At 36.2% G+C, this 21,991-nt stretch overlaps 1 protein-coding gene across 8 annotated transcripts in view; it reads right to left on the minus strand.

Moving 5' to 3' along the window:
- PAPOLA (poly(A) polymerase alpha) overlaps nt 1-21,991 on the minus strand; it is a 62,129-nt gene that overhangs the window by 12,561 nt on the left and 27,577 nt on the right. For all 8 annotated transcript variants that reach the window (XM_025919102.2, XM_086708851.1, XM_086708856.1 and 5 more), the window contains exons 8-17: nt 21,381-21,470; nt 21,152-21,290; nt 19,528-19,600; nt 18,080-18,200; nt 17,035-17,119; nt 12,011-12,064; nt 11,373-11,492; nt 9,951-10,060; nt 6,005-6,126; nt 1,625-1,767 (exon numbers count right to left, since the gene is read on the minus strand). In XM_025919102.2, coding sequence (XP_025774887.1) covers nt 1,625-1,767; nt 6,005-6,126; nt 9,951-10,060; nt 11,373-11,492; nt 12,011-12,064; nt 17,035-17,119; nt 18,080-18,200; nt 19,528-19,600; nt 21,152-21,290; nt 21,381-21,470 — 1,057 coding nt within the window. The remainder of the gene's footprint in view (nt 1-1,624; nt 1,768-6,004; nt 6,127-9,950; nt 10,061-11,372; nt 11,493-12,010; nt 12,065-17,034; nt 17,120-18,079; nt 18,201-19,527; nt 19,601-21,151; nt 21,291-21,380; nt 21,471-21,991) is intronic.

Here is a 21,991-nt window from a genome sequence, read left to right on the forward strand (position 1 = left end):
TAAAAAAAACTACAAGATTTAGAATCCATGTTCGTGCCTGAAGTCTTCAGACTGTGCACAATTAGCCTAAAAACACAGCACGCATTCAAAGGCCAAGAGAAGAAAAGTGACCCTATCTGACTGTACATCTACATTTCCCCTACTGCGTATTTGTCCAAAGAATCATCCTAACCTCCACCTCTGCCATTGGTTATATTTTAACTAGCAATCCGATATTTAAAACTGCTTCTTAAAATACGAAATATGAAATATAACACGCATTCACAAAACTGCTCAAGTTTTAAGTATCAACTCATTAATTAACAAAATGATCGGCACAACTAAAAATATTAGCAGCACCTGAGAAGTCTACCATAAACAGCTCACTTCGAAGATACCCTAGTTATTTCCATTAAAACAAACAAAAAAAGACTCTGCAAGGATATACCGTAAGAATTTACAGAAGTAAAAATAAATATGGCTTTTTGTGTTCTAATTTTTGCCACCATAGCCATGTCTTTCTTTCGTAAGAAAAATATTTAGGGGTGCATGGGTGGCTCAGTTGGTTGAGCACCAGACTCTTGATTTCAGCTCAGGTCACGATCTCACAGTTAGTTAGCGGGATCAAGTCCCGTGCTGGGCTCTGTGCTCACAGAGCACAGCCTGCTTGAGATTTTCTCTCTCTCTCTCTCTCTCTCTGCCCCTCTCCCACTTATATATAAAAAAAAAGTTTCCTGTAACTAAAACCAGCCCACAGAGATCTTCACCTCCTTCAGGAGACCCCTAATATTTTCATAGATATGTTCTCCTGCTGCACATATAGAAGCAGCTCCAGGACAGAAAGGTGGTTTTCTCTCTTGTCCGTTCTCCTTAGCACACCACACAGTTCACTGAAGGTTAGCAGATATCTCAATACAGCTCCTTCTGGATTAAGTTGGGATTACATCCCACTAAAGCCATCATAAGTTGAAAATATCTTAAGTCGAAAATCTATTTAATACACATAACCAACTACCAAACGTCATAGCTTAGCCTAGCCTACCTTAAACATGCTCGGGACACTTACGTTAGCCTGTAATTGGACAAAACCACCTAACACAAAGCCTACTTTATAATAAAGTGCTGAATACCTCTTGTAATTTACTGAATACTGTACCAAAGGGAAAACAGAATGGTTGCATGGGTGCAGAATGGCTGTCTGGGTACCGGCCGTTGACCCTGTGACTCGGGGCTCTCTGCTGGTGCCAGGCATCGGGGACTATCGTACACAGTATGTTGCTAGTCCCAGAAAGGGTCAAAATTCAAAATGCGAAGCATGGTTTTTCCTGACTTTGTCCTGCTTTTGCATCATTATAAAGTCAAAAAATGTCAAACCACGAAAGTCAGGAACTATCTGTGTCGGAAACTTGAGGGATTACGGCGCTAACATTCATTCGTATCTGAATGAAGACATACCTGTTCCAAAAACGGAATACAAGTACGACACAACAGGACAAAAATAATTACTTCCTCCCCAAAATAAGTTTAATTGCTGTTTTTAAAAAAGTCAGAAGATGGGGAAAAATAAACAGATGACTTTAACGAGAGAATCCATCAAATGTGTTTAGTCAACAGCCACTCCACTTCATCCCCTCGTCTGCCTTACCCCTGAGAGCTGCCAGAACTGTTCAATGGACTGGTCTTCATAGCACTAGTAGGTGAAGGCACAGACATGCTGTTGTCACTGTCCATAGACAAGTCGAGGCTGCTGTCATTGAGAGGTGTCAATCTGACACCTTCCGTTGAATGCTGCAATTAGTAAAATTAAATACTTTTAATTTTATTTTAAATTAAATATTAGATAAATTAAATATTTGAAATATATTTCAAACGTATCTTTATTTTAGCCAGATCTCTGAAACACCAACATCTTTTACTCTGATAAATGATTTCTATTAGAAAGTACAAAGGAATGAGGTCCGGAAAAACCAGAAGTGTCATGCTGACTTACAAGGCAAACATTTGGGAGATGTACACTTGCTGGCCTCCAAGAGGCCTCGGACCACAAGACAGTTCCTCCACGGGAGAAAACAGGAGAAACGGTGCAAAACTAAACGTACACACTGTCTTTAAGACACGCTGCGCACTAAAAAGCACTCTCGTGTGGCAACAGATGGACCTTAAATCAGAGGACTATGAATATACACAGACACATAGACATCTGTATTAGGAAAACAGTCTAGATGATAAACAATACTAGCAACGAGGATCTCTGGTTATTGGGTTTATGAGCAATTTTTAAATCAATTTTTAATTATTCTGAAATGAATATAAAATAGTGTAATTTCAAAAAAATTATCAACTAAGTACAGTGTAGCGCCACTTCTAAACATTTGTAAATAAATGAGCTTCTCTCAAAGCAAGAACTTCTGGTGCTCTGACCGCCAACTTAGAATTTTAACATGATACATCCACTAGTATAAATTTTCCTGTGAAAATAAATTTTGTGAAAGTGAAAGCTAATATCCACATGTAAATCCTAATGCTAGTCTTGCTTCTCAAAAATCAAAGCACTCAAAAAGGTTATTTAATATAGGAAAGCCAAAATAAAACTTAAACTATGAATGGTTATATGGGATGAAAATTGATTTCTAAACAACTTAGGTTTCTCTTTCTACAATCAATAGTATTGCAATATCAAATGGAGTTTCTTCAGCTTCTTTTTTTTTCCAGAATACTTTTTAACCTTGGTGCTCATTTACCTACAGGAACATTTTATTAAATTGTTTTTCCTTTCCTTCTTTTTTAAAAAGGTATTATTTACTTATTTTGAGAGAACACGCTCAAGCAGGACAGGGACAGAGCGAGACAGACAGAAAAATCTATTAGCTATTAGCACAGAGCCTGATGCAGGGCTTGAGCTCACAAACCATGAGACCATGACCTGAGCCAAACTCAACAGTCGGATGCTTAACAGACTGTGGCACCCAAGGCACCCTCTACAGAAACATTTTAATGGAAAGGATTGCACTGTTGACAAAAACCCATACACCATTTACGTGTATGTGCATATGTGCGCGTGCTCTCTAGTTACTGATCAAACGGGGAAGATGAGATTTGGCAGAAGGGAGAGGAAGAGAAAGTAATGCCACTTGTTCACGTAGTCAGTTGCGTTGTGAAACAAATCTTCTAATGAGCATCTTTCCTACACAAAAATGCTACCAATTTCACTCTCCACCAAACATTTGTACAGGAAGTAAATTACACTCAATTCTACAGTTACCAGCCTGACCAGGTGATCAAAATACCTATGAGACAACAGGCCACTGCTGAGGATGATCTGTGAACGTGGAGGTTTTAACTGGTTGGTCTGAACACAAAACGGCTGCTCTGCTTTGCCTCTGTATCTATACCAAATTTGGCAAGAGACTTCAATGCCAAGAAATCATAAAGGTTCTATCGAAACTTTCCAATAAGAGATAAAGACAGAACATACTAAAGAGAGAAACCTAGGTTCAAGTCATGTTGCTTACTCTACAACCTTGGGCAAGTTTTTTAGCCACTCTGTTTCTCCTATAAAAGACATACTTGTAGACTGTTGTAGTATTCAATACAGAAAAACACTTGTACAGTGCTTTGCAAATAGCAGTTTATAAAAGGATGGTATTAATAAGAGTCTAAAAGAAAAGCTTCATGGATCTAGATTTCTAGATACTTCTAAAAACAAGAAAATACTATTTTACTAGTGGCTAGAAATAATCCAAATGATGTCAAATCAAGGACAGATATAAGCATACCATAGCTATACAAAGAAATACTAAGCAGCCACATAGTATTTGTAATGTAATGTAATCTGGATACATAATAAGCACCCAAAGAGGAGGTCACAAAAGGCAAGTATCACCAAAAACCTTTTAAAAATACATATGTATAGGTTACCTATGTGCACTGAAAGGTCTATATAGAAATAAAACTGAAATGCTGAAGAGTAGCTGTTACTGGGTGATAAGATTATAGTTAAGCTTTATTTGATAAATACAATGTCTGGACTAAATAATAAATTTCTGATCATTCAGAATTCTTTTCAAATTCCAGATGATTATGTGTAAGTCGATAAAACTTTAAGCAGTAGAAAAAAATTTACTTAAACTATACTTTAGTTGCTCCAAGTATCAATGTAGGAGGGTTTTTGGTTTTTCGGTTTTTTTTTTTAAAGTAGGCTTCATGCCCAACCCGGAGCCCAACATGGGCATGAACTTATTACGACACTAACAGCAAGACCTAAGCTGAGATCAAGAGTCCGACACTCAACGAACTGAGCCACCCAGGCACCCCTAGATAGGAATTTTAATTTAAAAGGTAATCTGAACCAAGGGTCCTGGAAAATCTAATTACCTCAGTTATAAATAGCTGTTTTAATGGAAGTAAGTGTTAAAGAACAATATAAATATCTATTTATATTTACATTCACTTCTGAAAATGCGTAAAATGTTTACATATTTTTACATGCAGTAAATACATATTTAAGTGCAGTTGTTTAAACTCATTAATAACACCAAGGGACAATTAGAAGACAAATGTCTGACTTGACACTTTAGTTTAAAAATAAAATTGTTCACTGGTAAACTTTATGTATGCTTTATAACAATTAAATAAAATGGCTTGAAATAACAGCAGTACATTTTATCACTTTCTACATATTACTTAGTTAACTCATAAAAAAGCATCAGGTTGAGAAGAGAATGACAAGCCGTATAAAGGCTTTACTGTGGTAAGCCATTTTAAAAATGAAAATGCCTTTTACACCTGCATTTTAGACCAAAATAAAAAGGCAAGTAAGTACCTCTGCCCCAAAGTTACGACGAGAACACCAGAAACAAGTATGAGCACGCACTATGTGCCAAGCGCAGAGTACCTATAATATCCTTACAAAATACCTAACGAGGTAGATACAAATATTATCTCCATTTTAGAGAAAAAGCGAATCAAGAACATGACGTTTGGTCCAGAATTGGCCCGAGTCTCCCAGCTGGGAGGCCGTGAAACCTGAAATCGAGCCAGCTGACCCACAAAGTCTCGTCCTTGGCTCAGATGCTTGTACCATAATAAACGCTATGCTCTAAGACACAAAACCTTATGATGCTGAAGCCCTTTGTGTGTTACCTTCGTCCTCTGTCCCAGCCCCAGCCCCAGATGACCAACCATCACCCTGAAAAGTGGTGGCCATCGTTCTCTAACAGACTTTTCTTTCCTATTCTCTCTTAAAAAATATGTCATTTTACATTTTTAAACTTGCAAACTTTAGATAAAATTATTAAATAGTACATATTCATCTGCATCTAACTAAACATATTAATATCATATAGCTCTAGTCCAATTATTTTCACGGCAGTGTGTTAAGTATTCCGTTACAGAAATAAGCCGTCTATTTTTGAAATCATATAACGTTAAAAATCTAATTGTCATCTCTGCACTAAAATTCTAATATATTCTCTAGAAGTCCAAACGAGAAAAACACAGCTATAAGTTATTCAACAGGAAGCAGCATTCCCAGAACAATAAACTACAAAACATTAATTCTGGTCAGCTCTGCTTGTGATTCTCATACTCCACAACTTAATTTTTAAGCAATATACGTATATAATTCTTAACAAAATAAAGCCATTTTTATAACAAGCCACAGAATTTACTTGATCCACAATTTACCTAATTTGTCTACTTTTTAAAGGAAAAGAAATCAGGTACTGCTACAGGTGGGATAGTAAATGGACAGTAGAAAATTTTGAAAAGAGAATATACGTTTATATCAAATAAGGGTGAAGAAGCATCTCCATGTCTGTGTGAGGTCTGAATCAAGTACATGCAAGAAAATTGATTGGAAACAAGGTTTCACATAATGGAGCTGCTCCCTAGAACAGATTTTTCACCTGCTGTGATCTACTTCATGTGTGTGACTTACTGAGTCTAAACGCTGAGTAACTGATAGGCTGAATACAGTAAAAACATTATGTCAGTAACGCTTTTGTTAAGTACTTGCTAAATTTACCTTTTTCTTTTTCTGAAGAACATGATTAGGTAGTAGTTGATGGAGTTGCTTTCTTTTTACATGCATTGCAGCAATTTTCATGTCCACCTCAAACATCTTGCTGTTTATTGCTTGCCTATAAACTACACAATTAGGAAATTGTTACAAGAAATAGCAACATTTTAATAAAGGCAGTTAAACTCCCCCAGCAGAAGCTATTCTAAGTAGGGATCTTCTTCTACCAATACTGTACATAAAACTTCAAAACCATCAGGCAAAAAAATGATCTGACAAATTCCATTGCCTGAGCAAACTCTATCACCACAAGGTGTATATAAAGAATAAAAGCACAAAGTATACTAATTCTTCCAGTGCAATAACTCTTAAAATAATTTTATTTTTATGTTTAGTTTTAAAATTTTTTTTAATGTTTATTTATTTTTGAGAGAGCGAGAGAGCGAGCAAGCGCACAACAGAGTGGGAGCAGGGGAGGGTCAGAGAGAGAGGGAGACACAGAATCCAAAACAGGCTCCAGGTTCTGAGCTGTCAGCACAGCGCCCGACACGGGGCTCGAACCCACGAACCACAAGATCATGACCTGAGCCAAAGTCAGATGCTTAACCGACTGAGCCACCCAGGCGCCCCTATGTTTGTTTATTTTTGAGAGAGAGAGAGAGAGACAGAGTATGAGTCGGGGGAGGGGCAGAGAGAGGGAGACAGAATCGGAAGCAGGCTCCAGGCGCTGAGCTGTCAGCACAGAGCCTGATGCGGGGCTGGAACCCACGAGCCACGAGATCATGACCTGAGCCGAAATCGGATGCTTAACCGACTGAGCCACCCAGGCGGCCCTTAAAATAGTAACTTTAAAGAACTTTAAAATAGCAACTCTAAGAAACAGCAGAACTGGACAAAAGGAGTTTCTAAAACCCATACCCTTTTGTGCTACCAGTATAATTTACAACGCTAGCCCAATTATGTAACAAATGTAGCAAAAGTCAAGCTTATTAACTACACCTAAACACAGCGTTTCAAGAATCTGCAGAAAAAAGACTTTAAGTAGCAACATGTTCTGTTATAGAAATAACTGAATAGAGGTCACAGGAACAAAAACAAAATGCTACAAATAAATTAATCCACCTAAGTTCCAGAGAATCCCAAAATGGAAAAATCAATTCACTCAGTCATACAACGAGTATTTACTGAGCACCTACACTGTATCCCACTGTTCTGGACATGGGGGACATAGAAAAGAGTTAAGAGACCAAAAGAACTTTATGGAGTCTACATTCTCATAGTGACAATACAATAAATAGGAAAGAAAGCAAGTGACAAATATTTCGTATCAGATGATGATAGTGCTACAAGGGAAACGGAGTAGGGAAGACAAGGAGAGAAGCTGGGCCTGGAAAGCGAGAGGACACGAGCCTGGAAACCGAAGTGAAAGTAAGAAGTAACTGGCGGACCAGCATTCATTCCAGGAAGAGCCCATGTCAAGGACTCACTTTGGGAATGTCTGGGGAACCACAAAAAGGCCACTGGAGGGAAGGAAAAGTAAAGGAAAAGTTAAAGTCCTTTAACAGCAGTTCTAAAATCCCCAAAGCGCCCAACACAGAAGTTTTTCCTAAAATGGGCATCAGAAGTCACGTGGCAACAACACACCCTGATCTAAACTACCAACGTGTGGCTGTTTGGTCTCTACCTTCGCTTACTTAATGCAAATACCAAACAGTTCCCTGCAGAAATGTTCCTGTCTCGGACCACCAAATACCAGGCATCGTCCAGTCCCCACTCGGAATCTTACTTACTAACTTTATTACCTTCCTGGCCCTGAGATATGTGGATAAAGGATTCTGAACTTACAACAGGAAACGAGGCCAGAGGCATAGTGAGAAGGCCAGATCAGGTAAAAGCTTGCAAACCACAGAAAGGAAGGCCTGAGACTTTTATTCCAAATGAGACGGGTAGCCATTATAGGTTTTAAGCTGGTGAGACATGATCTGGCTTAGTATCATTTTGGACGCTTACTGAAAATAGCTATTATTCTATTAATAGCTGGGCGAGGTCAGGCCGGGGAAACTGTAGTAACAGCAGTAATACAACAGAGCAATGACAAAGGGCCTGGACTGATGTGATGGCAACAGAGATAGCAATTAGTAGCAGGAATCTCAATGAATACTACAAGTAGAGGCAAAAGGATTTTTTAATGCATCAGTATCAAGTATGAGAAAAACAGGAGCCCTGGAGGACTCCAAGATTTCTAGCTTGCACAAATACAGGGATATAGTTGCCAATACCTGAGATTAAAAAGATCTGAAGAGAAGGTGGAAGAGACTGGAAGTTAAGAATTGGAGTAGTGAACATATTAAACTTGTTTTCTGAGAAAATCTCACCAAGTATTCCATTAAAATGTTTCAAGATACAGGAAAACTAAACACTTCCTTCCCAAAATAACTACAAGTCCTTTAAAATCTTGATGGTTCATTAGCACAATCTTTGATAAACAGCTAAACTTAGATGAAATGCACAAAACCAATTTTCTAATTCAAGTATCTCTACGTGATTTGTTAGTTTATAAATAGTTTAAGTCGACATCAGAATTTTTACTTTGGAAAAAAACATTCTGTGGTGTTCAGCAAGTGAAGTTATCACCCTCCAAAGCACATGCTAAGAAATGTGGAGGAATGTTTTCGTTGTCACAGCAATTAAGGGTTACCACTGCCAGGGACACTAAATACCCTTCAATGTTCCCACAATAAAGAAATGTGCCACATCCCACTTACATCCCTAGAGATGAAAAACTTGCTTACCAATTATTTGAACCAAGAAATCAGCTCAATTTTACGTAAGAAACAGAGTGTTTTTAATCTGAATTTTTCAAGAAGACAACTACCAGGTGTCTCATTTAGAGTTCACCTTTCAATTTACTGGAAACTTTAGCCGCTGTGTCACCAATGGCAATCCTGCCGCTGGCGGTCTCTTGGGTCACAACAGAGAGCACCTGCAGGAACTCACAGATGTCACGCTGCTGGCGATTCTACACATACGTGTAATCACCTGACTACTTGAGTCTGCCTCCTAGTCACCGCACCTGAGCATTTACACACCGAAAGACACACTCTTTTCCTTTCATTTCTTCACACTTAGTGTACGATACTGACTTTTTAACAAACTGGACCGATTTCTGTCTCTCCTCTAAGGAGGTACAAAATGTTTAATGTTACAGCTAAAGGTTCTTAGGGGAAAACTCCTTATTGGGGACAGGTGAAAATGACATACACTAAACTTTTTTTTTAATGGGGAGAAAAGGAGATGTGTAAGAGGAAAAAAAGAGTTAGTCCCTACTCATCACTCCCTCCATGTGTATTCACCATCCTCTTGGAAAGTTGTGCACCTATACACACACACACACACACACACACACACACACACACACACACACACAGAACAGCCTTAGGTTCTGTGAACTACACCCACCATGTGCACTTTAGTTAAACTGGACTACCTTCTATCTGAGGGTATAGGTTAATGTGAAATGTAGCTCTAGTCACCCTATTCTCTACCCATGAATCAACACTGGAGTCTATTATTTGACACAGAGAATAAAATTTCCTCAAGTTACCAGATGTCTAGCTTTCAAAATGTCTAAAGTTCAAGATCACTGAGGCAGTCAGACACAGACTCAGTCCTTCACACAATCAATACTCAAGTGGCATCCAATTTTATAAGCAATTGTGAACAAATTTTAAATGGTCCTCCTTAACTTTAAATCTACAATACGAAAAAATCATTTTTATCTTCGACATGACCAAAAAGTAATACCTAATCCAAAAACATTAAGATTATTTTGATAACCACTGTTCAACATTCCCAAGTAAATTAACAGTTACTGCAAATATCGCTATGGTATACATGAAGACAAATTCAAATATGCAAGTTATGGGTTTTGATCATCCAAGTAGAGATATACCTGTATCTGTGAAAGACTGAATATCATAGGTGAGATCAACACTGAGATTTTCAGAGTTTTCTGTTTTTTTAAACACTAACCCAATCACCCACATCGTGCGAAATTCTTCCCTGCAAAGTAAGAAAAGCGTTACTAGTTTATTTCATGAAAATGTTATCAATGTGGTTACAATCTGAGGTACGTGGGAAAACAGGATACAAATGTATAAGCAAACTAAGTTCTAAACCCGAACCCGATCACTACTCCAAGCCCTCCCCCATGCCTGTCATTCCCGCCCCTAACCCTGAGCCTATATAAACAGGGTGCTGACGACCATCGTTAACGACCCGAAAGTACCAAAGTACAAAAAAATGACCCGAAAGTACCAAAGTACAAAAACTATGTTCAAACTGAAGAGGGAAAAGGAATAATGCATTTTAGAAAAATCTGAAACAAAAAAGGTGATTCTAGATATAAAAATTTAACTAGAACTTAACATACATTCCTTAAAATGTTACAACTCAGTCAAAAACGGGGCACGGACAAAAATGTGACTACAGCATAACAACAGGAACAATGGGTGATTCAGCTACTTTTGAATCTCTATCAGTAGACTTAATAATCTACTGAAAATATCAGTCTTTTAGTAATTTAGATTACAGCAACAAAAAATTATAAAAAGCTCAAATATACAACTCATTTACAGGACTGCAACAGGAAATAACCTGTATAAACAAATCAGAATAACAGCTAAACCACTGCAACATAATCTCAAATGATCAATTATTTCTATTTTTCAATCTTTCTTTAATGCTACTTTATTTTTTTAAAGCTTGCTACTCAAACTCCCTTCACGTTCCAAATGCAACAAAGTATAAAGCAAAGTAGATTTTGTATGAGTAATAATACAGCAACCACTGAACCAGAAACTGACCTATAAAAGATTCTTAAAAGAAAAACATGAGCCTTTTATTAACAGATCTTCTCAATGTTCCAGAATCCATCACAAATCGGATTTTTGCGAGGTCAAATGAAAGCATGTTCTTTTTTAAAAAATTAAGATGAACAGCAAGACATATTTGGTATAGCAGCTATTCTAACAAGCACCGCACAGTAAGGTGGGGGGGGGGGGGGGGGAATGTAAAGAAATGCTAAAAGGCAGATCTGCATAATTTGAACTCTAATTAGTTAATAGGTACCTCATCATTAGACTATTATCAGAAAAAAACAATTTATTTTAGCATTGGTTTTTCTCAAGAAATAGTTTTTCTCTTCAAGGTTTCTGATGCGGAAAACCTAAACTATAAATCTCAAATTGGTTTTGTGCCTTATCTGATCAACGGAATAGGGACTCTAGTTATTAAAAATCGACTATAAAAAGTTTCTATGAGTAAAAGCTGAAAGGGAGAGGAGGAAACTAGATTAAGTTAGAAGACTGCTTACTTGTCAGGATTTTCTTTGGGTGCTGGAAATGACTGGGGATTCACATGAGCCAGTGTAATAAATTCATTCTTCTCCAAACTTCCAACCAGGATTCGGATTTTTGATTCCACCAAGCCCACCCTGAACAAATGTCACTTAGTATTAATGAAAATTCTGGTTAATTTAAAAAATAAAATAAAATGCACAAAGTCAAGTATGTTTATGCAAAGCAGTAACAGCAAGTTCACACTTAAACACACGTGAGAGCAGTTCAACCATCTGAACGTCCACAGATAAAACCAGTCTCATGCTCTAACCAAAAATGCTGATGCAAAAACTGAGGAAGGAGAACCAAGCCACATTTCAAACTAAGAAGGTTACAAAAGACACCCCCGCAAATATTTAAAGGATAAAAATCAGGACACTAAAACAAAGCACCTTAAATATACAGTTAACGATACGTGGATCTCCATAAGGGAAATAAAAACGGAAATGGTGTATGGATCCCCAAATTCCTCTACTTCCATTTCAAGTAGTAAAGCTCGGCTTATGAATCAAACCAAACTGGATGGGAGCACAACCTCCTCCCATCTCCTACTGTGCTCTGTAGCTATCTGATTTTTGCTTATTTTTTCTGTAAAGTCTAATCTTATACTCACCATTCTAGGCGCTGTTTTTCTGTTGGCGCACTTGCTAGAAGTACAATATAATGCCTTTGGAGATAAAGACAACATGCTATTTATTTTATTTAACTGCTTTGTGCTGGATATTAATACCATAATGTAATAGCTTTGCGACAGTTACAGATCAGCATCAATTTAGCAAGGGGGGATCGCAATCTCAGTATGTCCATAAAATCATAAAAGCTAATTTTCACAAGTTTCTAACTACTGGTGAGTTTAATTCTTCTAAAAAAAAAAAAAAAGTGATTTTATAAATAATTACCCCAAAGCAGCTTAATTCAAGGACATTGAATAAACATGAACTGATGGGTTTGGTCCAAAGACTCTGATGGAGTGCTTTCTATCTATAAGCTGCTCACTAAAATATATTAAAACAAAATTGTTTTAATTGAAGTAACGCACCATGGCTTTGGACACAAAAACAGGATCACTAAATACACATATTCTATCAGTAAGTTCAAAACAGTTCAAACACATCATGCTTTTTAACTCAAATTAAAAGGTAGCAAAAATTAAACTGAATACTGAAGGTAGGCCTCAGGATTTTATTCAAGGAAGAGTGTAAACTTCTATTAAAAAAAAAAAAAAAAAGCAGACTTCACTAACGTGAGATCAACACAGAAACCTGATTTTTATGCGGAATCCAATTCCATCAGAGAAAAGGCAAGTTTTCATTTCACAAAATACCATCAGAACTAAACACCTATTTTTAATCTTTTTAAATCAAACTATTTACAACTAGAGTATAATCCATATAATTTTATAATACCAAAAAACTTTCATCCAATATACTCTTCTACAGAACCCATCTCAGAGGTGCTAGAAGCCAAACTTGTCACCAGAAACTACCTCACAAAAAGCAAACTTACACCATTACCAAGGACAGTTACTAGTTTGGAAAGCTGGGGTATGATGAAAATTTTTAAATTAGTTTACTCTTTTAAAAGGCTGAACCCCTTATCGTTCACATCTGACGAATGAGGTTTTCGGGCCAAAAGCGGAACGCCTGACCTAGGCCAGGAAAAAAAACCTACTAACCCCAGTTCAAATTAGTCATCTGGAAAAAAAAAAAAAGAGAGCGAGAGAGAAAAAACATTTAGGCAGGGGATAGAGAAAATTTGGGAAGTTAAAAAACATTTTTTAACCATTCTTCCTTAAAATATTCCATTTGTTTGCTTATTATTTACGCTCATTAAGTATTTAAAAACTAGTCACGATTCTTCATCGCTATGTGACCCAGGTGCGAGACTTGTGTGCGTCCTCTGAAAAATAACATCTCTTACTGGCAGGGGAACTGTGAGGTTCAAATGAGTTGGCTTCAAATACTTATAAACTTAAGGGAACACAGGCAGCATATGTAAATGTGGAAACACGGAGACAGGTACGTGAATACGCAGTTCAAACCATACAGACCAGTACTTCCTTCACCACCAGTTTACTTTGTTCTGCATCATTTGGATCAAACCAAATAGGACAAACACAGATGGCCTAAGTAAATAAAAGTTAATAAATGTCACATAAAAGCACTAAAAGCTCATGCATCTTACGAACACAGAAACCCACTCAGAGCCCTTAAATGCTCTTAAGTCCACTAAAATCCTAACAAGCTCAGTCACCTTATTTCCAGTCCCTGGGAGGCTGGAAATGGGCAACAGTTTTGGGGGTGGGGGGGTGGGAGAGAAGATGGAGAAAGAGCTCACAGAAGTCTAACAACTTACAACAGGAGACAACAAACTATAAAAGCAGGCATGTACACAAAAACAAAAAAAGCAAAGATGTCTGCATTCACCTAGTACAGGGGACAAAACTCTCAGTCTCTAAACTACTCTTACAACACTATTAAAATGGATGTTCTTAATCACCACCTTAGTCTTCAGTACAACAAATGTTCTCTATTTACAGAGGCAAAACATACAATCCATTGGAACATAATTTTGTTGGCAACTTAAAGTTTAAAATTTCAAAGTTTAAAGAGTTCAAACTGGTTCTTATTGCAATGCGGGGGGGGGGGGGGGCGTGGTAATCTACTCTTGTTATATCCTTCACTCAGCCACATTTAAGCAAATTTAAAGTAGAAGATATTAAATACAGTAATTACATTCAACAGAAATAACCTGCCATTAGGAATCCATTTATAAAACAAAGACTCATCCAACTAAGAAACAGAAACCAAATCCCAACCGAGTTTGTTAACAAAGTTTTAAAAACCAAAACTGGTATTCAATTCCTAAGATCTGTACCAGAGAATAGAAAAACCAAGAAGTACTTCAAAATTTAGACTACATATATTTTCTTATTGCTGTCCTAAAGAATGTGATCCCCTATTTCCAACTGCTACTAGAATTTGCTTAAGATGTTCAAATGCTTTCAGGAGACACTTTTGAAGCCTTAATGCAATGGTCATTAACTTGACCCGAACTTAAAGTATGTTTCCCCCCAAAAAAATTTTTTTCACTATAAAAATGTATCCCAAATGAATTAAAACCTATTTAAAAATTCCTAAGAACAATTTCGTTGCTTTTATTACCTAATAACTATTTCCAACCAAAATATAGTATGTAAGTAGGTTTCCTGGCCATTTCATCAGAATATTGTACTTGGGTAAACTACAACTCAGATATGTGCACTGAAAAATATAATCATCTTAGAGAAAACTCCTCACAATTCCATCTTTAATTCAGAAACAAAAGTTTACAGTTTAGTATTTTAAGTTTTTAAAACATTTTAAGGCTAATTATTCTATTCACACATACACCTTGCAATTATAATCCTACGCCCTAGAGAACATGTTGGCCCCTCCCTGTTACCTCTCCTCCTTTTTCCAATTGAAATGGAACACCTGAATGAAGTATTCACATTTCCTATGTCAACGATGATTACCTTTATTGCTATGTGTCAACCTGAATAATCTTAAAGGAAAAACATGAGAATTATCTTCTTGTAGCTATTTAAAATTGAACAGAGCGAGGTTATCCCTTTTTCTCAGAGAACACTGAGATCATCTGGAAGATGGACTTGTCTGCTTCGTCAGACAAATGAAATTTCCCCCATGGTTCCCACCCTTCCAAGAACAACAGGCAGGGATATTACAACCTAAGATCCAATACATAACCAACGGCCCTGGTTTCAGGACACACTAAGCCAACTCTGACTCAAGAGACAACTAAGGATTTCGATTCAGTTGTACAGCCCACTTGGGGGGTATTACACATGATACGTTAAAAGGAAAACTTCAAACCTGTGACTACCTGCACGTTCTAATGATAGTAAGCACTAGACTATTCTAAAGAAGAACATTTTGGGAGAAGTTAAAAATACAAATAGGATTTGGAAGATGAAACTAGCCCATTATTGTCATGCTTTCAAATCTGTTTTCCCAGGACTCACAGCTAAAACTTAAATTTTTCAGATAGAATGCCCTCTATTTGTTGCTACTTCCTCATATCTCATCATGCTTGAAGTCATTTTTGATCACCTAAAATGATTTGTTTCAAGAGAATTCAGTAAATAATCTGTAACCTTTTAATCAGTCCATTGAAGACCTTATAGGGACCATTTGGTGTCAGTTAAAGGACAGCTCAAAACTTGTAAAAGAAAAAAGATTAAGCAAGGTTTAGAAAAAAAAAAAAAACCTTCAAAGCTCTAGTAATGCAAATTTATTCAAATAGATGACACTATCAAGGTTTCCATTTCAACAATTAATCTTTCTTCAAGTGAAGGAAGCCATTTCAGAAACCTCATTCTACCCACCTCGAGTTCTACCAGGAAGTGATAGGAAGAATGAATCTAATTTCGTCTTTGATTCTCAGGGATTAAGAGATGCTGATACTTTTCTACAAAACCAGTTTCTTCCTTATTCTCCATACAAGTAATTAAGTACTTTGATGTTGTAGTTTTTAAAGTATCAGAATAATATATGTTTATTAGTTTAAATGTTCAAAAGGTACTTCCTCAACATTGGTTAAAATAAAAACAAAAACAAAAAAAAACCAAAAAAAAATCTGCCAAATGGAAAAGCACAAACTTACGGGGAATAATAAACATGAGCATTCAATGTTATGCTATTTAAGTTTTTTACTGACAACGCAGTGCTCCCAGAACACAACAATTAAGCTGGCTCCATATTGCTTTTTCATGCAAAAGATACAGAAACAAAACACAGAGACATCATGAAGGTCATCATTCTTGTTTTTAATTGGGGAAATAGCATAAAGCAACCTTGCTTAGATTATTACAAAACACAATCCAACACAAGATCAAATGGTCAGGAAAGTTTCAAGCATTAAAGAAAAAAAAAATTTTAAGTGGGACTTTGGCAAGTTTTCAGCTCAGGGCAAATAAAAGTGCAAGTCCGTTTTTTTCGTTTTAAAAAGTAAGATTTATTATAACTTACAATTTTCATCAAAACCAACACAATCAGGCTTTTAACCTGTACTATGGTATTATCATTATATTAAAACCATTAGTAAAAAATATTACACCCACTTAGATCCCAAGATAATTATTTGTAGCAATGTCGGAAGGGGCTTTATTAACATTAGGGGGAAATGGTAGGCCAATCATGTGCTTTACTTACTAGAAACCCTTTCCTGACTCTATGTTGACATTTTATTAGCTCTGCCTATGTTCATATAGGATCTCAATGGTAAGTTTCCAGAGCTGGCTGGAAATAGTTTCCTAAGAGAGAACAGTAACTACAGATTTCAACTGCTCACTCCTTTGCCAAAGCATACAGATTGAGAGTTCAGGTGACGACTGAGACGCCTACAGAATGGATGTTGCTACATACGTGGGAGTTGGGTTACACCAGGTAGCAAACGGTAGGGGCTACACTTCACCTCAACAAAGAAAAAATAAGGGGTTTACTAAAATCAATACAACCTTTGTGACAGGAAGGAAAATTTAAACTACATTAGCCTAGCAAGAAGAGAGGTCACATATGCTACCATTAAACCATTACTTAAGAGAGTAACATGTCTGACATGCCTTAAAATACATACTTGTACTTTTGAAAGAAGTTTGGAGCTTCAAAAAGTTTGGACCACTCTGCCTTACTCAGCAAAATTTCATCTGTGATAGCAAGACCTAAATTAAAAACATATTAAAATGTTGGCATGCTTCGGTCTAACAATCTAAAATTTTAAAGATCTTAAACATACCACATGCATTCACTATGATCCTAAAATCAGAACTTTAACAAATAAAAATTTTGGTCTATCGACTTTATAGCACAGAGACTCTTACATACGTACACACTTTTCAAAAAGCTGGAGGATTTTTTGAGAGCCAGGTTTCTGGTAAATTACCATTACTCTAAATGCCATGCTCATAGGAGGACTCTCTCCAAAAACTGAAGCACTGTCGTTAACCAAGAAAGAAAAATTTCCCCAAAGCTCTGATTCTTGCCTTTCTAAAAACAAGCTTCCTGATGTTCCTAAGCGACATCCTCCCATGAAGAGCCTCTTCAGACTACAGAAAAGAATCTTACACTTCTGAGTTTGAAGCCGGTAGTGGTACAGCTAATTCTGTGTCCTTGACTATTATCAAGCAAATCAAACAATCCTGTTTCAGCTACTTCCCTCAAAGACCTTTTTAGGCAATGAAATTAACAGTACTGCTGCAAATGGAAGTTTAGAGGTTTTTCCAAAATCATAGGCACTTTGGCCCCAATCCTGCTCAAAGCTCTTTCCAAGTATATACAGTGCCTGGTAAAAAGCATCTCTCACGTCACCCAGTGGAGACAAACTGGTAGGTAGCATTTAAAACTGTACATGGCAATGGTATGGCACTAAAGCAGCCCGTAAAGGCACAGCCAAGGAGACAGCTTTAAACTGGTTAACTTTCCAGTATATAATCAAACATAATTTGCCTCAAAGGAATTGAATGGAGCTTTTCAAGTCACTTCTCAAATACATACTGTAATCAATCAATAAACACCAAAACCCACTTCAGTGAATGCTTTCTTCAATTTCAACTGTATAACTGGGTCTACAATGGTATGTAAATCCTTCGTGTATAAAGGAGAGCATAAGGATAAACACTTACCTTGTTTAAACTCCTCAACCATGACCATCCGTGTTGAAACGGACACATTGTACGTGGAGTTCTGTTGTGGGTATGCTGGTGTAATTATAGGCATAAGATGGTACCTATCACTGGGGTTTACCTACATACAACAACAGCCAATCAGTTTCTTCAAGTACATATGCAACAGATACTTGGACTTTTTACCCCTTGTTAAACTGAACCAATGATTAAATTTTAGTTCACTCATAGCTGGAGTTGAGAAAGAAAAACCATGTAAGGAGACATTGTTTTTACAGAATTTCTTTATAGAATCTTTAGAGATTTGGTCTAAACTAAAGGTTTGCTTCAATCATTTGGGCATGACTATTCTGGCAACCTTAAATAGTGTACCTGTCGAGCAAAAAAAGTTCTAGTTGGGCATCTACTGATGTTTAGTTTTTCTTTTTTCAACAACAGAAATGGGGATGCACACATAATTATACTTTTCGGAAACGTCCTAACAGTGTTCTGTGCAAAACAAATTTTAAACAAGATGGAAACATAGTTTTTAATGTACCGTTAACTTAAAGGACGTATAAACTTATTAACACATGCGGAGACTAGGTTACCCATGGTGGTACCATTTTAAGATAAAAATGAAATGACTTAATAACTTAATCTGTATACTAATGATACGTGACATATTTCCACAAAGGAAATGGTAAACTCACATCCTTCTAAAATTAAATGCTTGGGGTTTGGAAAACTTGAAAATACATAGCTTGATGTAATTAACAGAATTTAAAACTGACATTATTTTCAATACTGCAATAAGACAGCAAATTAATGTAGAAAATCGAATCTATAGACCTTAAAGTCTTATTGAAACCTATGTTTCTTTTATCAATTAAAAAATTGCTTGTTAACATTTAAACTGAGTAAGCGATAAAGGTCGTAATTTCCCATAAAGCAGAAAAGAAGCTCTTCTTTTAGCCCAACCAGGTTTTTGTAATCTGAAATATCCCAACCAATTTTTAAAATTACATCATAATAATCAGAGCGATACTGCTTAGAAGTTATCTGCCACACGTAAACATTAGACAGTTCTCCTACCACAACCCAATTTTAACATTTAGATCAAATAAAAAAATACAGGGATTTTGAGTATCTTTTATTTTTTTTTTTTAAGCACAAATGCCCACACAACTTTGACTTACAAGGTAGTTCTATATAGAATAAATTAAAATGTTAGTGAACTTGATATTATAAACTATGTACAATTAAATGGAGTTTACAGGGTACATAATTATGCTTCTCACATCAGAGGACAATTATAGTTGATGTTATCTAAAAAAAAAAAAAAAAGTGTAATACGGACATGTCCACTCATACGTAAAAGGATGGGAAATCTCCCTGAAGATTATGCAGATGATTTTTACTTGTTATTGCACAGTGCGAATTTGTAGGGGAAAAAATAATACACTAACCCTTGGGTCCCATACAGGCAAATTAAGATTGCATTCTTCAGGCTGTTTCAATAGCACTGGATTTGGCCATTCCCTGTTTAAAAAGATTGTAGCACTTGATAAGACTATTGGATATTACCATCTAAACGTATTTTGTTAAACATACAGCATTTGTGAATGTGATCCTTCTTCATTCATTTTGCCCTCTTGATATATAAAATCTCTTACTCCTTTCTGTTGATGTTAACACCACTCAAAATACTTTTCCTCTATGAAATTAACTTAAACCATTTGGTAGCTTTCTTAGGCTGAAGTCAAAACATCTTCTCTGACTCTCAAAGAACTGATAAAGCGTTATTCTTTTTTTTTTTTTCAGTACTATCCCAGGACATTTGATGTGTTCACCTCAACCTTCAACAGGATAAATCCCTCTTGAAAGATAAAAATCCTCTCTTTATACTAGCTATGTTCAAAGACAAGTGAGGATGAAAAAGTTCACTCATTTAGGCAAAGGAATATGAATTACAGAAATTGATTTGGAAAACTTTTCTCTATCTCACAACTTAAAAGTTGTTAACATGAATATGTGTAATGAAACCTTGTGACGCAAATACGTTGTTTTCAAGACGCATTCTATGAGTTAGCTACCTCAGTCCTTTATGGAAGTGTTTAAAAATTGGAAAACATTTGCCACCCTTAGTATCAAGCTTAGCTTTTTAGAAATATTGTTTGCTATGTATGTGTAACATTACAGAAATCCTGACATCCTGTAGTCAATCTCCTCAAAATTGATTATATGTGATTCAGTGCTATCAAATCTGTAAATAACAGAATGTGTACTGAAAAGTGTGGCATAGTTCTCAATTATATTTCCAATAACTCAAATTTTTATAAAAGTAATTAAAAAGAACTGTTTTTGCAGAGGGAGTAGGTACAGGGGTTCGTAGGTATAGAGTGGGAAGACAAATCTCTGATACCAATTTGATTAAAAATCAAGAAACTGAATCTTTTAGGCCAAAGCAACTAATATGAATTGGCAATAATTTTTTATCTTACTGTTCTAAAAGAAATAATGTTTGACAAATGTGAACATAATGAAATGAGGAAGCTTTAAGGGAAAAAAAAAAAACTCTCCTGGGTCAATGACTAATCTCCGAGGGATGACAAATTGCCATTTTTTACACATTTATATTCTTAAAAGCTTTTTACATACAATTACATTTTTAATGCTTTGCGCCAAAGATAAATGGGCAACTGAAACAAAAAACAATTCCCAAAACTAATGACCTATAGGTTTAGAAGAATCCAAAGAGTAAAAGAAGTGGTATATATAAATTTTATCCCAAGTTCCTGAAACGGATACCATTCATTGGATTTTAGCAGACATGACAGCTAAAATTCAGGGTTTATTTGCAGGATAAGGAAGCACAAAAAGCACCTGCCTTACTATCCTGGGAAAGCCAGGGAAAAGGAACGGAATTTAGGCTTGCCATTTTCTACACAATATGATCTCCCCAAGTCTACCTAAATGGCTACATCATGAACTAAAATTTCAATCTGAAACCAGCTGCAGAAATGTCATAGAAATAAGACTAAACTTCAGTGTCTACAATCAATTTTATTTTAATATAATCTAAACACATACCATTTAGAAAATACCAAGAAAAATTTATGTACAAGAGTTGACGCTATTGCATTTGGATAAAGCTGGCAAGTTCTTGCTACTAGCATAGCCCAGGAAACACCACCGAGGAAACCTAATATATTGGAATAGATGTTGTGGCCTGTTGATAAGGGAAAAGCAAAAAGAAAAGTTAGTGTTGAACAAAAGTTTAAACATTTTTAATAAGCTAGCCAACAAATTCTGAACTCACGTTTGGCCCACAGTTTGATAGCTCTCAGAGTTAACCTGAAGTTGTCAATGTTTGGTACTAGATGTAAAATTTCATCGGTTACCCTGCAACCTGATTAACAGGGAGTGAAAAAACAGAACATTAAATCATCAAAAGTTTAATGACCATATTTCTTTTCAATTTTCTAAGACTGATGTCAAACTTAAATAAAAACATTTCACAGAATCAGTAACATTAACTGATTTAAAAAGCAAATAAAAAACCTAAAACTTGTATCTCCTATCACAAGTATTACCATAAACCAAAGAGTCTGAACTATAATCTACCTCATCTCAAACTTTCATCAGATAAATTAAAACGTCTTCCAGTCCAGATATGCTGAGAAGGGTTTCCTCCCCCTAAGTTTCCAAGAATTATTCTTTGACAGCAAAAGGCAACAAGCAACGTAAATACAACAGTGTTCAAAATTAACCCCTTTAAACACAACATCTGAAAAGGTTACAAAGGATCATCGTCATCACAACTAATTCGGTTATACAGTGAAACCGACACCACTAGCAACAGAGTACAGATGTCAGTCTTTAAATGTCCCAGAAAGAAAACACATTAACAGTTCAAGATACCAGTGAATA

This window comes from Puma concolor, chromosome B3 (genome assembly GCF_028749965.1).
Source record: "Puma concolor isolate L17-30 chromosome B3, mPumCon1.1.hap2, whole genome shotgun sequence".
In the NCBI taxonomy this organism is placed as follows: Eukaryota; Metazoa; Chordata; class Mammalia; order Carnivora; family Felidae; genus Puma; species Puma concolor.